General features: G+C 38.5%; 1 protein-coding gene across 5 annotated transcripts in view; it reads right to left on the bottom strand.

The window, feature by feature from the left end:
* Nucleotides 1–717: 717 nt before the first annotated feature.
* SYT1 (synaptotagmin 1) overlaps nucleotides 718–16,094 on the bottom strand; it is a 354,238-nt gene continuing 338,861 nt past the window's right edge. For 3 of the 5 annotated variants that reach the window (XM_035334744.1, XM_035334778.1, XM_035334761.1), the window contains exons 9-10: nucleotides 8,610–8,743; nucleotides 718–3,859 (exon numbers count right to left, since the gene is read on the bottom strand). In XM_035334744.1, the coding sequence (XP_035190635.1) occupies nucleotides 3,653–3,859; nucleotides 8,610–8,743 (341 nt within the window). In that variant the 3' untranslated portion in view covers nucleotides 718–3,652. The remainder of the gene's footprint in view (nucleotides 3,860–8,609; nucleotides 8,744–16,094) is intronic. The other 2 variants (XM_035334753.1, XM_035334770.1) reach the window with 1 other exon arrangement.

Raw genomic sequence — 16,094 nt, 5'->3', positions numbered from 1 at the left:
GTTCCTGACAGGAACGATAATACTTCTTCTGAGGTGGAGGAAAAGGCAAAGGTAGAGGGGATTGCTGTGGAAAATGTTGCATGTTACATAAAGCAAACAGGGCTACAGATTTTTTGTTTGTTTGTTTTTGAACTGTTTCTCTTGGTAGGCTCAGGAACTTCAGCTGTTTTTTATCACAGTGCTTTTCAGTCATTTTTCATCTGTGGATTCATTTCTTCACTTTTTTTTTTTTTTATTTTATTCTCATGTAACGTTTTTATCTCTTATTTACTATCTTTAGTCTACAAGAGACATGATTTTAAGGTCAGCATATTAGAAGTAGCTCTTGGATGTAAGTTAAAACATACCATCTCTCTCCAAACAAACAACTCTCTAATCACAACTGGCTGGAGAAGTACTTACTGCAGAGGTAACTGCTTGGAGTCCTGGTCATGGTATAGAGTGTAGTCTATGTTTTGATAGGAAATGATGGTTATGGTTGCAAATAATCAGACTTCTTGGGAAAACAGGATAGTAGTCTTTCATCAACAACAGAGACAGAGAATTCACCTCCTGGAGAACTGCTGGCTGGGCCATGTAGGGGAAAGCAGCTTTCACAGCCCCTCTAAAGGCGCTGTGCCACTGCACTTGTGATACTTCCAAGTTTATGGTTGTGCTAAGGTCCAAGAGTGAAATGTCTTTTCTAAAATTTTAGATCAAAAGAGAAACACTGAAACATCAACAGGAAATAAAACATTTTTATTGAATATCTGTGTAATATGTATGTTATTTTAACGACAATTGGAAAACTCTACTGTGGGAAGTCACTACACAAAGTGAAACAAAATATAAACCACCTCATCAAAAATGAAGGTAAAATACGGCTAAAGTTGTCAGCTCGCGGGCAACGAGCGATATGGCAGGATAAAACACCCCAAACATTTCTACAAGATACAGAGAAAACCCACACAGAGAAACACTCAAGCAGGCAGTAAATATACACAAAGGCAACTAGGATCTTTCTACAGCATCAGATTCTAATACTTCACACAGCTTTGTCAGAAAGGTACATGTGGCTTCTTTGAGGATGAAAATGTCATCTTGGTCATATAGCAGGTTCAGTCTCTGAGAATCATAGTACCTTACAAACCAATTCTACGGTGACATTCAGTCTGGCAGTGTAGGAAGAGAAAGCATTAAGAATACCTTAACACAATGAATCAGTTCTGGCAGTTTGAACCTGCAGCTATCCTGAATGAACAACTGAAAGCTGGAGACCATGAAGCTGAGTATCTGCTGTTACACTGGAAAGCTGACTGTCTAGTTCTCCTCTTTGGTGGGGTTTGGTCCTCAAGATCAAGATTTTTAAGTATTCCAGCTTGATGCTTTGCATGTATGCGCCTGTTTCTATCAGAAAATGTCTCACTTGTGTTTTTTCCATGTTTCATGTAAAAAAGAAAGAAAATAGGTCTTGCTATTCTTACTTTTGGAGGTGGAGAGAGATCCAGATTTTTAGTCTTCTCCCACTTCTTTGCTGCTTATCTTACTCTCTGCATGCACTGAAAATGTTGGAGCTTGGCTGTCACTGCACTGACCTCTCAGACTGTCACACCTCTCTCAGAAGCAGAGTCTTGAGGGAGGGTGAAGAATTTCGTTTTCAGCATACAGTTCCCTGATTACATTCTTTTATTTTTTATTTTTATTTTTTTTACACTAATTTCTTTTAGATACAATTGAGAAGAACATCACTGATTAACGTCTCATGCCTCCCTCCAAAAGGTATAGCATTTCCGCATTTCTGGGGTAGTTTGCATGACTGAAAATAATTAACTTCTCAAAGCATTATAAATATATTCACAGCTTGGAAAGATAAGCAAGAGGCCTCAAAGGACGGTACATGAGATAGAAGTGATGCCCTAACTGACTTGATGAGATGGTACAAGCTGAGATGACATGCTGGCTAGCTGTAAGATGATTATCTACAGTAAAGCGGCAGGGAGCGAGGGAGAAGGAGGTTGGAAATGTGGAATATTGCACAGGGCTTGACAAAATGCTGCGTGGTCAACCCATTCAATATAGCCTCCTTGTCCCCTGCATAGCTCTCCAGTTCTAAATTGGTCCGTAATAACTAGAACTGCTTGTGCTATGCAATCCTTCGGCAGTGCAGTAGAAGGGAATGGCAGTATTATTACAATATCACTACGGAATAAATTGATTGCTATCCACTGAGAAAACTACATTTCTAAGCACACACGGCAGTCACAGTGATACACAGAGCAGTCTTTCAAGACTCTTATGGAATGACTAATAGCTTCATAATAGTGCCATTTACTACATAATAACATTGAAAACATTTAAAAACTCCTCCTGAAACGAGCATCTAGTATACAGAAGAGGTTGCTTCAGTTTTCTAGAACTTGTTCTTTGTTTTCACTTTTTTTTTAAAGGACAAATTAAAACTTAAGTATAAATAGTATATAAAAGGTCACTAGCTGTTCTCTTTTGGCTTACTTTGAAGTGCATTTAGAACTATGGCTAAATTTTGTCATCTTCTGATGGGATTACAATACTGTCTGTTTACCATGAAACTATTTTGTATAATAAACTCACACGGCTGTGTCTAAAAAATATTCTGCATTCCTTCTAATCTGAGTTAGTATAATAAAATATTTTGTTACAAAGTCTAATGTGCAAACTCATTATAATGTGAAATTGTGGATGGAATTCACAGTATGCAAATTTTGTATAAAGGTGATAACGGAGAGCTACTCTTGTTTTCATGGCAGCATTTCATGACCACTGCATCTCTCCCCTCCCTTCCCCCCCTCCCTGCACAACCTCTGCAATGTTCTTACTTTGTATGTTAGATGAAATCATTGCCTCCTATGGAACTGCTTCCTTGACTTTCAATCGAAAGCCATTTCAGTCTGTTATGTGTTTGCTTTGGAATATATACAAAAAAATTATATCCTGGCTTCTGGCTACATCTCCTTGAGGTCAGCCATGGAGCTGCTCAGATCATGCTAAGTTGCCCGTGAAAGAAGTCTATCAAATTGGATGTGCCCCTCCAAGATTACGCATAGCGTGTTATTAGAATGGTCCAGTTGAAAGCTCAGATTTAAGTTGTCCTTTAAGATGTCAGTGTAACACTACTAGTGCCTTACAAGTTGGAATTTTTTTTTTTCTGGAATGCAGACGATACAATAGTTACCCTATAATATATTATCAGCTCTCCTATATCTCAGTCAATTTACATAATTTAAAATAGAACATCTTATTAAAAACATCTAGATATACACAGATTAGGAAACGCTTACAACATACAAATACACAAACTAGAAATAAATTCTCAGCATACTGGTGTATATATACAACTGTGTGATACAATAAATAATTTCTGTCATGCTCTATCTACACATCATATTGCTTAAAAGAAGAGTAGATCTGGGGGGGCAGAGGTGAAATGAAGCGCCATTAGAAGGCTCTCTACATTTAAAGTTGTGCAAATTAAAACAGGAATTTAAAAGTACAACTGATCTGTGTCAGGAACACATGGCTGGAAATGAAAGGACCCATATTACTGAGGTATTTACAGATACTGGCTAAAGAGCACTATGTGGGCAAATGCAGAAAGGCTTCTTCTTCTTCATAATTTAACGTAATTTAATTTAATTTACTTCTTGACTGCCAGCATGGCATCTACCTCCTCCTCGGGCTGCAAGGTGTGCCACTGTGCAATGGGCCGCCTGGGGTTGGCCAACATGTCTGACCAATGCCGCAGCTCCGCTCCAGTGCTGTTGTAGCCCACAAAGACTTTCCCGATGGCATCGTTCTTACCAATCTTGTCATAGTCCAAAACAGTCACAACAATTTGCACTTTCTACAAGGAGACAGAGAAAGACCATTGAGCATGACAGGAAGGGGAAGGCAAGCAGGGACGAATCTTGGCATGGACACAAATTGAGACTCCATGGATGAGAAGTGGGCAAGTGCATGTTCCCCTAGCCATAAGCAAATTCAAGCTCTTGTCCTTGCTTCTTGTCAGCCTTCCAAATGTATTTAGGTTCATAACCTCCCCATTAACTTGAAATTCACACCCTTGCATCAAAGAGCTTCATATGCTAATCAAGGTTGCATTTCTCCTTTAACAGATTAGCAATGTATAGATTTTGTTGTTGTTGTTATTGAGGAATCAGGCTGCTAGAAATCTGTAGAGCTAAAAGTCTTAAGCTAAGCTAATTCAAAAGTAGCTCAATTTAACACATCATTATTGTTTAAGCAAGTAAGTTAAACTTAGTAGTTACAATTCAGAAATGGCTTTTCCCCAAGTTATTGTTTTCACTGTTGTACTATATTCTGTTTTTTTGCTTTTATACTTCTAAACAATTGTGTCTTATCTATCTAGCATGCTAGCATGCTTTCAGAAGATAGCTCTTACAGTTGCTATATAGATAAATATCTGTGTGCATTCACAATTAACGTGTATATACTGTGTATAGTATATATTTATATACATTATAAAAGGAGTCAGGAAAATAGGCTGTGTACTCAGGGGAGCTGGAAAGAAGGACAAGCTTCTGTGTCTGAGGGCTCTGACATAGATAGTGGTGATGCCAGGCACAGTAAAGTCTGGCCCACGGCTGAGCCAGTGGGTGCTGGGTTGCCACTTCTGCTGCAGGAATGGTAACCGATGGCAAACAGGGTTAGACTGCCCACAAAGGGAGCCCATCTGTCAGAGCTCAGAGACCATTTTTTGTTCACTTGGACTGGGCACGTTGAGAGGTGGTGTTCAAGCCAGGCATTTGTGTATGCATTTGCGTGCACACGCACGCATTCCTCTCCATCAGGTCATTAATATTTGTCGAAGCAGCACAAACAACTACTCCTTCAGTGGAGTGGTGTTCTTCCTCAACAGCATCTAAAATGTGAAACAGCCTTGGGCTGATTTTACTTAACTATAAATGCTTCTCCTCGAGGACTTTCTTTTAAAGATGAGCATACAATTCTTTTCCTGACTTCTTTCCATCCCATGATAAACACACACAGCTCCTTATGCAATGTGAACTTCCTGAACTGGAGGAAGAAATGCACAGAAACACATTTCTTCCAGAAAAATCTTTTATTCTCAAACATAAATTTAAAAAATTTAAATGTGTACAATCTAGATTTCTTACTAGCATGATTCATTTTTTTTTTTGCTTGTAATAGGATTTATCTTTTAAAAGTAACTGACGATTAAGCATATCTGCAAGACCAGACTCATGAGGTCTATTTTAGAGTCCATTCACTTACAAGATTCTGCAGTTCTCTGATCCAGAGAAAGAGATGATTCTAACAGGCACTAAAGTATTTATATGGTTGCTGATGACAAAAGTGTACATCAAACTCAAGACTCTCTCTACCCAGAGCACTCATGATATACAACAATATCCTGAAGCAAGTATTTCTAGATGCCAAAACGATGTTTCAGTGTTGCTGTTTGCAATATACTCACTTTAATGTTGATGGTACCTCCCCAAATGGACATTTATGTTTTAGATGCATGATACAATCACAGATATAAAAAGTAGACATGAGTATCATTTTACAGTATAAAAAAGTTGCCTGCTGTACCTAGAAGCTTGGGGGCTAGTTACTATTGGATTTTCTCTGTTGTTAATCATAACGCAACAGTGAGCATTGTAAACAAAAGACACTTTTTTTTTTTTTATCTATAAAGATGCAAGAACAGCTAGCTCAGATGGTTAACGCTGGGATGATTTTCACTTCATGGTCTCTGACTTAAACCTACAGAGAAATGTAAGCGTCTCTGTGCTTTTGTACTTTATATTAAAGGAACAGCTGCACTGCAAAAAACCAACAGGTGCTAGTAGAAAGCACTACCTCTGCTAATACACATTTGGATTAGTAGTTTCCTTGGCATGATTAGGCATTCTCTGGAGTAAAAGTGCCTATAGACTTTGCTACTTACAGATGTGGTCTGTCTCAAAAGTGGTGAAACACGTGCTTGATTTCCCTGTAACAACAGGGTTTGACTTCCCAGTGGTATTCTCACATTGTCTTTCAAGATCCCACTTTCTTACACACTTATTTCACTTAAGAGTCAAAGTCCGTATTTACTATTAAATTGTTTGGCCCATTTAAAATTACACAGATGTGCAGCTATTGAGCTACTTTCATTCCATCAGCTCTTTCTTTGCTCTCTGATGATCACAAAACTTATATAACCATTATTTTTTGTCTCTGAAAGTCTCTTAATGACTTTTACATGAATTACCCAAAATAATTCTTACCATACCAAGTCTAAATAGCATTTAAAATGTGTTTTTCTAATGATGAAATTACTACAGTAACTATATTGAAATCATTTGTAAATATATTCTTTTATAACTAATTGCAAAATACATTGACATATGACCAAAGTCCATAATTACAGATTTTAAATTGAGTCTACATGCTGAAGAAAATAGCCATAATTATTCTCACATACTTATCAAAAAAGCGGCAAAATTTTAGACAGCAAAATTGCAACAGTTTATGAAAGGTCTACATCCACCTTACAAAACTGACAGGATCAGAAAGCAAAATGGCCAAGTACCCACAGAATGTAATTATGCCAAAGCACATGTTTGATAACCTGGAGGTATCTATTCAGGTTTCCCAGTCCTGTCCCTATTCAGAAATCAAGACATTCCAGAGAGGCTCGATGTGATTGATCTTTTTTGCCTCTGGCTCTTCAGTGCTTGTTATGAGATTTTTCACAGGCACAATGACCAGCTTTCATTAAAATCAGTGGGAATTAGCCCCCAGGGGATTTCCCACTTTTGATTCCTAGAGTCCATAGATATCTGTACATGTTGTGGGGTATGAAGAAACTCCTGAAAGGGACAGTCATGCATCCAAGTCCCAGTGCCTCATCTTCTCTAGCTTTATTACCTTTGTCAGTACCAAGTCAATAAAAGGCAAGCACACAGCTTTTGTTGAAATGTAGGCCCCAGCTGCTGGACTTCTCTCCAGTACAACTGCTATCAGAACCCAAGATATAGATTCTCAAAACCCTTACCAGGCTCTCATCTAATCAAGAGGAGGCTGCATGTCCCTATTTGCATTGCAGTTTTCCCTGAAAATGTCTGTTGGCTGTCATTGTCTTGCTACACAAGGATTTAAATGGCATCAGTGTTAATGGCCTCATGTAGCAAGGCACCTAGTTTGTACCTAGACCTCTTTTAAAGCCCACAAAAGTATGTATTCCCAGACTGCTTTAATTATTGTTGTTCAACCTGGGAGGCCCCTGAAAGTAGACTTTCCATATTGAGCTCCATCCAGAAAAGAAGTTATTTTGCTTAACATCTGCATGGTCCCAGGTTCCCTCTGGGAGGGTGGGATACCACCATGCAATTCTCTTTTGAGGTTATTTAAACCACTGCATCTTTCCCTGACAATGAACACTCCAAGAAGTGAGGAAAAGAACAAAAACAGCTTAACACTAGCGGGTAAGGCTTAACAAAAATGGAGGTGGCCTGTACCAACTTATCATTACGTGGCTTACATTGCAGAGATCAGATCTGAGATCAGTCTTGCCCTTTCCAAGTGATCCACCCAACAACAGATGAATTAATGCTCTGTGGTCAATCATATACTTAGCTATTTATAAAAAATAATGAGTGTTACACTCCCCACACAAGCCATAGTCACAAGTGACAAGAATACTTGCTTAAGACATTGAAGATGGAGGTTCAAATTCACTTAGGGAGAGGACTGAACTCAGTGAGGTTTCCACACGTCTCCTGAGATGGTTAAGAAGACCATCTCTCTTGTGTGAAAATGTTAGGTAACTTGAGAAAAAGTTAAATCTCACTCTCATGAGTGAGAGATGATTTGACTTCCAGTAGCTCAAAGGTAGCTATCTGAGTCCCTGAAAAAAGATGACACTGCTAGTGTAGGCAACCTCCATCCAGCTCAGCATGCTGGCTTCTTAGTCTCCTCGTTTTTACTACTGAAATCCTTGGAAACAGCACCCAGAGCTCCACTGAGCTGACAAGAAATCAGATCCTACTGATCCCTGAACCTGACTGAACCAAACTGACTCCTGAGATTCTCAAATCTCTGTTTTCCAAGAGATGTAAGAACCACTGAAAAAGTTCTAATTTTTTGGTGGGTAACAGGAAAAAAATGTGATTACATAATGTATTTTACTCAAGAGGGATGCTACAGTGCTTTCAACAAACAGGTCCTAAAAATGCAGGGAACACAAATATGATCAATGATATTGATGCATTATTTGAAATAATTTGGGGGAAATTACTCTATATGCCTTTTCTTCTATCCCTATATTTTTGCAGGCACATTCTTTTGCTACCTCCCTGCAGATTATTTTTTTTCCAGAATCCATTTCTGTTAACATAAAATGTCAGTTATCCATTTCTCACTGATGAATCAAAGCTTCATAAGTACTGTGCATTTTATCATTTCCCTCTTGAAGCAGTCACACTCATCTAATGTAGCACAGTGATGGCACCTAGGTGCTAATGAAGGCATGCACACGTGATAATTAACACGAGTCCTGTTAAATATTTATAAGGGCTGAGAAATGGAATGCAGAGAGAAGACAAAACACTGTTTAACATTACCTGAATTTGCTCGAATGGTACTTCAAAGCTGAAAGACTCATTGTAGTAGGGATTCAGAGTATTCTTTTTAATTGTGGTCTTCTTCTTCTTCAGCCTCTTACCATTCTGCATCAGATGGATTTTCACATAGGGATCTAAGTAATCAAGAGAAGCAGTAGAGTTAAGAAAGGTAGTTCAGTGCACTTTCTACAGATTTTAATCCCACAAATTCCAAACTTGATGAAATAAAAATAGCAACAAGCAATTTGCAATTTAACAGTCTTAGTTTCCACTGTAGAAAAACTCCTGTACAATTGCAAAGTGTTCCCAATGGAAAAGGTGCAAAAAATTTATTGCACGGTCTGCTTAACAGCACAAGGGAAGAGTAAATTCCCACCTAACTTTGTTCTGCAGTTCATTAATTGTCCTGGAATCGTTTTTACTGAAACATTATTTACTAACTGCCAACACATCTTGGCAATGGGCCTTAGTGAGGTGGGTTTCCCATGGATCTGTGAGCATCGTCGAATACATGCAGGGTGTGTGCGGGGCTGGGGGCCAGCCACTCCTCCCCTCACTCCCTTGCCATGACTTGTGAGTTTTCTTGTCCCAAGCTCCCAGGAGAGCGGCACAGAGCCCATGGCCAGGGCACGAGGCAGGAAGGGACTTTGCCCCATTAATACCACGTCTCTATCTTAGTGCTGCATGCAGCCAGAGTAAGGTTCAGGCCATATCAGCATAAATTATGAATTGCTTTTGCTACTCCCTACTGAAATCCTATTGTTATTTTGTATGACTTCTGGTGGCTAAGTAACAGAAATGATTTAGTACCTAATCAGGTATTCCTCGCACAAGCAAAAACTCATTGAAGTTACTGCCGTTAAGTGATATCTCAGAGGTTATACTTTCAATGGAAATTTTGCCTGCTTAAAAAAACAGCACTATCAGTCTTTAAACTGTTACAAGAGCCATTTAGAGAATGAACTAGCAGTTCTTCCATGGTGGTGTTAATTAGCAATACCTTCACTGAGCTTGTGTTTTTGTTTAGGCCTACCATAAAGCACCATTTGAAGAGTCTCATGCTCATCCTTTTCAACAACCTGTATAGTACAGTCACCAAAACTTGGGTATGCACCCATTTGTCTTTAGGCAGCTGAACTATGATGGAATTGAGGCAAGCCAGCCCTCTAGTGAGTTGGTAGGGGCTGTACAAAACACCCATCAACCACAAGTCAAGTGTGGCAAATATTAAGAGAACCTGAATGCAAGCTATCACAGGAAAGGGCTTCACCTGAGAAAAGGATGGGGCACAGAAGAACCACAAATGAACACTGAAATTAAATATTACCACTATGAGCAAACCATGCTTTATGACCCTCCAACGAAGTTCATGCTTGGAGTATCTGAGGAGAGTAATTGCATTCTGCTGTTAAAAATGTGCCTTACTGTGGAAGACCGAGGAGTTCAGGACAGTTAAGTTACTGGAGTGACTTGATCACAGTCTACAGTAGCTTTGAAGGGAATATAATTTTGGTAGTGGACTCTTCAAGTCAGCTGACAAAGATATAATAAGATCCAATGGCTGTGAGAAGAAATTATTCAAATTCTATCTTAGAAATAGAATGAGGTTCCCGATACAGCTGAAATAGCTTCTCAGTGTTTGTGGTGAACTCTCTATCACAGAGGGTTAAGATTCCTTCTCCCTCAAATGACACAAGTTCAAATACAAATTAAATCTGGGTAGTTTTATGCTCTAGGCTACATAGGGAATTGCAAGGGTTCCTTTTGACTGCATAATATATGAATAAAGGCAGAGCAGAAATGTGGACAGCAGAAATGCTAGCAAAAGACAACAGAATTCTATTATTTTTTTTTAAATACTGGGTTCAACACCATGGCATACTGTGTTTTGAAGGTGAAAAGCTGGCAGACCTAGATTCCTTCAACATTAGCTGATTCTTGAGAAAAACTCATCTACCTGATTACTTTTGCTGAAGCTCTATGCTGAGTGCACAATTGTTTTGACATGCACAAATGATGTTTTAGTTATAACTAATATATAGTAGGAAATTTCAGTAGTCAAGGAGCCAGTGGTAGCATGTTATGATATGGAAATGAGATATAATGCTGTTAAAATATAATTTGAGTAACTAGGCTGGGCTGGGAGGCTAAACAGTTCAGTAGTACATTATTATTAAGGGGATTAGAAATGAAGAATTCTATTAAAATAAATGTAGTCAATATAAGAAAATCCTTTATTGACCTGTGTTTGTACATAGAAAATATACACGGATTTGATAATTATTCATATGCCTATAAGGAACTCTATAGCAAGGATTTATATAGCAACACAAATACATTGCTATCTAGATAAACATTCCATATTTTGGAAAGAAACGTTTTAAACTTAGAATTCAAGTGCAAGTGAATATTTGGGGACTACATGTACCTTCACTTTACATGATTGCTTCTATTGACTTTAACAGTCAATATCTTTCTGATATTTCTAACAGTCAATATCTTTCTATCTTTCTGCTGTTATTATAGCAAAATTTGACCTTGGATAACTCATGGCCACAGAAAGGCAAAGAAGATAGGTTTTGTGGTTTCTTTTTCATGTTCTAATCAGTTCCTTATGTTTGTCTGTCCAGGGATTTGAGTTAGGCTCAGACAAATGCCAGTTTTTTAGTGGGAAAGATTCAAGTGGTACCAGGTTGCCCCCATAGTGCAGCTGTCAGTGGCAGAGGTCCCAAATGGAGCACAGAAGGGTACCTACCATGCATGTACATACCACATGATATAATAGCTTCAGGTTTTCTCTACATAGGGTGAAATTGTCATGCCAAATACAAATTAAAAAAGTCACCTAACTGAAACCATGTTCCTTCTTTTCTAGTTTTAGGGGAAAGTATTAAATAACTATACTCATCACAAAAACAGAGCAAATAAGAATGGGGAGTCCAGCTCAAGTATACAAATGGGCCAGTGGAGATTTTAACTGAGTTTATCCTCATTAGATTGCACATCTACCTTCTGTTTCTGGAAGTATCCTGGTCTTACCTAGTCCTTTCCTCGCTTTATTCTTCAACGCATAATATCTGACCCCTCTCCAGCACTGCACTATCTTCAGTTACACTCTCCCATACCCCACCACATTAGCCCTAAATTCATTAACTTTCCAGTAATCTATTTGTTAGTAACCTACACAAACTGATACCTAAGCACAGATTTTCCTGCAATTTCACAAATAAACCTCTGAAAAAGACAGGTTCTGTTCCTCCATAGGAGGATAACCAAAAGAACCTCTGAGAAGCACCAACCTCTGGTAATTTTTCTGAGATAAGGTTTAGTGCAAATGGAAACATCTCTCTACTTGCAACATAACCTCAGTTTTGACACCATTATTCATGCTGAATAATGCTTTAATATGTAAATAGTCTTACTGAACAAGTGAGACTAGTAAGGATGACATAACTGATACTACAGACTAGGAATGATAACTTGCATGCTAAGTGGCATGCATAGCACGGGCAAAAAGGCAGAATCCTTTTGACCATGTGTAAATATCTACGTCCAATCCCAATGAAAATAATAATAAAAAAGCACATTTCTCTTTATGTACTCTGGATAATTATCTAATTCCATTTGTCTTTGGTCAAATGGATTGTACCCCAAAATATTATTTCTCTCCACCAATACAAGGCAGCCTGTAAACTTTGATGTAAACAGTTATACTGCATAAATTTCAAGTTAAAAGACATGAACATCACTGTTTTTTCCTACAGTTTTGTTCCTTTTGAGCAAATAAGAGTTTAGATCCACATTACATCCCCAAGACATTACATTACCAATCTACCTGGAAGAAGGGATATTGCATCCAGGGCACTACAGATGTTCCTCTGGTAAAGGGGGACAGAATGGCTGTGTCCCTTGCTTAATAATTCATGTTAAGAAATGTGTGTGATTAAATAAAACTCTGCTATTTATTCCCTCATTAATGGTCTATCCACGAGTGCTAAAAAGCTGTAAAATTCATAACTATTTGTGCATTGTAGATTTTACAGCAATATCTCAAGGGAGGCTAGCTGAACAGCTTTTAGAACATTGGGGTGGGGGACTAGCTGACATACTTTGTTTTCCTGAAGTTTGCAGTAAGATTCTAATATGTCATTTAAAGGATAAATTAAATGGTATGTCATATCAGGCAAAGACATCTTGATTCATGTGGGCTGTGATGCCCATGTACACAATTAGAATCCACTTAAAATAATGACTGGTTCACCACTATCATGTTGTAGACAAGATGCTCTTAATTATCAGAGGTTTAGCAGAAGAAAACTTGGCAGTTGGAAGAAAATACTACATCAAAAAGAAGAAAATCACAGCTAATGAGTATACCTAAGGAAAAAGTGGAACTCAGAATGCCCATCAGTGGGTTTTTTGATGAAAAGTATGTTATAGAGATCAGTAGTTAATGAAAAATCATTTTTCCACTTAGGTAGCACTGAATTCAGCATACAAGTTTCTACTTGTATGGATCTTCAGCAGAAAAATGTCAACGAAGTACTCAACTTGGAATGGCTTTACTACAGTGGTTTATTCTGAATGCAAACATAAGGATGGTGCTGATCTTTGATAAATATTTGTAAGGCTTCTGTAATCTCACAAAAATATGTGAGCAACTAGAGAGTTGACAAATTTGAAAAATGCTGCAGGGAAAACACTGGACTTGATTAGGTGTGCAATTACAGTCCCCAGTCTGTGTGCTGGGGAAGACAAACCGTTTAAAGAAAAAAAACCCACACTATTCTGTGCAGCTGGATCAGAGAAAACCCTCTACAAACCTCAAGGAAGCCTAGCATCATTAATAGGAAAAAATCTGAGCCAGAACAAACTAGTCATAGGTAGAGCTGAGTAAAGTTTCATATGACAAACATTGTAAAAAGATGTTCTCAAATACAGTGTAGAAACCAAGGAGAAATACAGGGCCAGAATTGCCTTCAGCTGTATTTTTGTCTTGAAAACTTTCAGGCTAACTGGGTGCTAATTAGCACATGTTTTTCCCTATCAGAAGAAAATGTATGCCAAGCCCGTGCTAAAGCACACATCACTGACATTTGGAGCAAAGGTGTCAGCAGATTGCAGAGCTTCCATTCAGGAAGCAAAACGAATTCTTGAAGAGCTTGGAAATTGATCCAATAAGTAAAGAAAATCGGATTTGGAAATGCAGCCTTAGAAATGGCTCTGAACACATGGTTAGGGCAGAGGTGACATGCAAGGCGGATCGTTAGTTCCATGCTAAAGAGCTGTAATCACTCTCTTCTTGCAGCAGTGCAGCAGGGTGGAAAGCTGAGCAATGTCAAGCTCGTGGCTTTGACCAGAGCAGGAGGGGTGCTGGATTCAGTACTGCCCCCACAGCCTGTTGCTATTCTGTGCAAACTCACTTGAAAGCTTTTTTTTTTTTTTTTTTCTTTTTTTTTTTTTTTTTTCTTTTTTACTTTTTTACTTTTTGGCTTATGGCAAAAGGCAGCAAGGAGAACAGCAATTTTATGCAGCAAGCAACTTGATTTTCTATACCAGGGATGAATACTGACAAGGGCAGCAGTATCTGTGTGCTTTATCCTGCCTTTGGAGAAAAGCAGCTGTGGTTGCCACAGCAGTGGCAGAAAGCATCAGAAAGCATCAGGGCTTCCGAGAACAGAGCAAAGTAGGACAAACTTGCTTGGTAGTTCCCACAGATTTGCTGATTTTTCCCAAGGATCATGGGACTTATTCCCTCTGTGGGCCTATAAACCCTTCTCTCCCAGGAGAGGGATGATTCACATGATGCCTGTGGCTTTCAGGCCATGGATAATTTGCCTTAACTTTTTCTTCTCCTGCTTATTCATGTATGGATGAGAGAGGATAATTAAAGTTTCTGAAATAATGAGTTTAGAGTGATATTTTGCCTCGATTGTCTAAGCCAATATTTTTCAGATGAATGGAGTGCTGCAGAATGGGAAGGAAAGCCAGAGGGGGGGGTTTCTTTCTAGGGAAGAAACAATATAAGGCACAATTACTAAGAAGGAGTACAAGTGCCAGGGTACATTCTAAATTGAATAAAATATAGGGTTTATATTCACTGATGCAAGCTAGTAGGTCTTCTACCTTCCTCCACAAATGTGCAGCATATGAAAAGCTGGACATAATTTTTAAGCATCAGCTGACATCCCAAGGGAAATACTGAAAAATATTCTTATTAGGAGCAATTATCTTGGCATAAAATATAGGTTTTATGTTTTTGTTTATTTATTTATCCACAACATTTCCCTGAAAACAGGAATGTTGATTTTTATTTGTTACTTAGTGTCCAGTCCTCAGCTAGTGTCACTTGGGACTTCATCATAGTTTCCAGAACCCCACTGGGCTATAGATTACTTGATGTTATCAGCCAGATCTTCAGCAGTATCCAGTAATGCAAACAGGAAAAGTGGGTAGCAAATGTATTTGCTGCAAGTTCCTCTGGTGGCATCTGTGCCAGTTCTGACCCCAGGAAAAAAACTTTTTAAAATAAGTTTAGTAAGTGGGCTGAGGATTCAGCTGGGTGCTGGGAATATTCTCCCAACACCACCCAGTACCATAGTGGCCATGAAAAAAAGTTAAGAAATTGCAACCAGCCTAGACAGAGAGGCCACAGATAGCTGTACACAATTTAGTTAAAAAAGACTCAGAATGCATGTTAACATTTATCTGTGCTCCATGGGTAGACTGCTCCAGATGCAGCACACTTACATGCTCAGGACCCCTTTTGGCTCATATTATGTGTCAAGTTGGATGACTTCAGTTATGTGTTTCCATAAGCATCTTTAATAGAAGAAACTCAAAGACTATATAATTTATAAATGAAAACATTTGCAAATACATGTTCAATAACAGGAGGTGAATTCTCACAGGAATAATGGATTCCAATAATCCATTTACAGTGGAGGAAAAGGGGTCAGTATTTGTAAGAATTAACAATAGCCCCCCACATTAATGAAAAAAGTTAAATGGTGCAAGTAGCAAAGCAGTCTCAAAATAACAACACTGTTGTGCAGTTAAGTGAGTATCAAGTTGTTATTGAAATGCTGAATTCAGAGAACCAGAGTGCAATGGGAGGGCGGAGGTGTTGTAAAACTGACAGCGGAGCCAGCAATTCCCTCATCTGAGAATCCCAAACTGAGATTGCAGAACACGTAGCACTGACAGAAGAAACAGAAACATTCACAGTGGCCTAAGGGCTATTCAGCCAGCAGATGAATCTGTAATTCCACCCCTAGTGCTTCCAACTGGAACATAACAACAAATGTTACAACGCCAGATGGGGAAAGTAGCATAGAACAAAAAAAAAAAAAAAAAAAAAAAAAAAAAAAAGTGCCAAAACTCTTATTTAAAAACAGCACAAATTAGTGCTTATGAGCTTATGATTAAGTTTACTGCCAGAGCAAGGGCAGTTGATCTGTCTCTCTTGCATCCAAGCAGATCATT

The sequence above is a fragment of the Oxyura jamaicensis genome, chromosome 1 (assembly GCF_011077185.1).
Source record: "Oxyura jamaicensis isolate SHBP4307 breed ruddy duck chromosome 1, BPBGC_Ojam_1.0, whole genome shotgun sequence".
Lineage (NCBI taxonomy): Eukaryota > Metazoa > Chordata > Aves > Anseriformes > Anatidae > Oxyura > Oxyura jamaicensis.
This window is presented reverse-complemented; position numbering and strand designations above follow the sequence as displayed.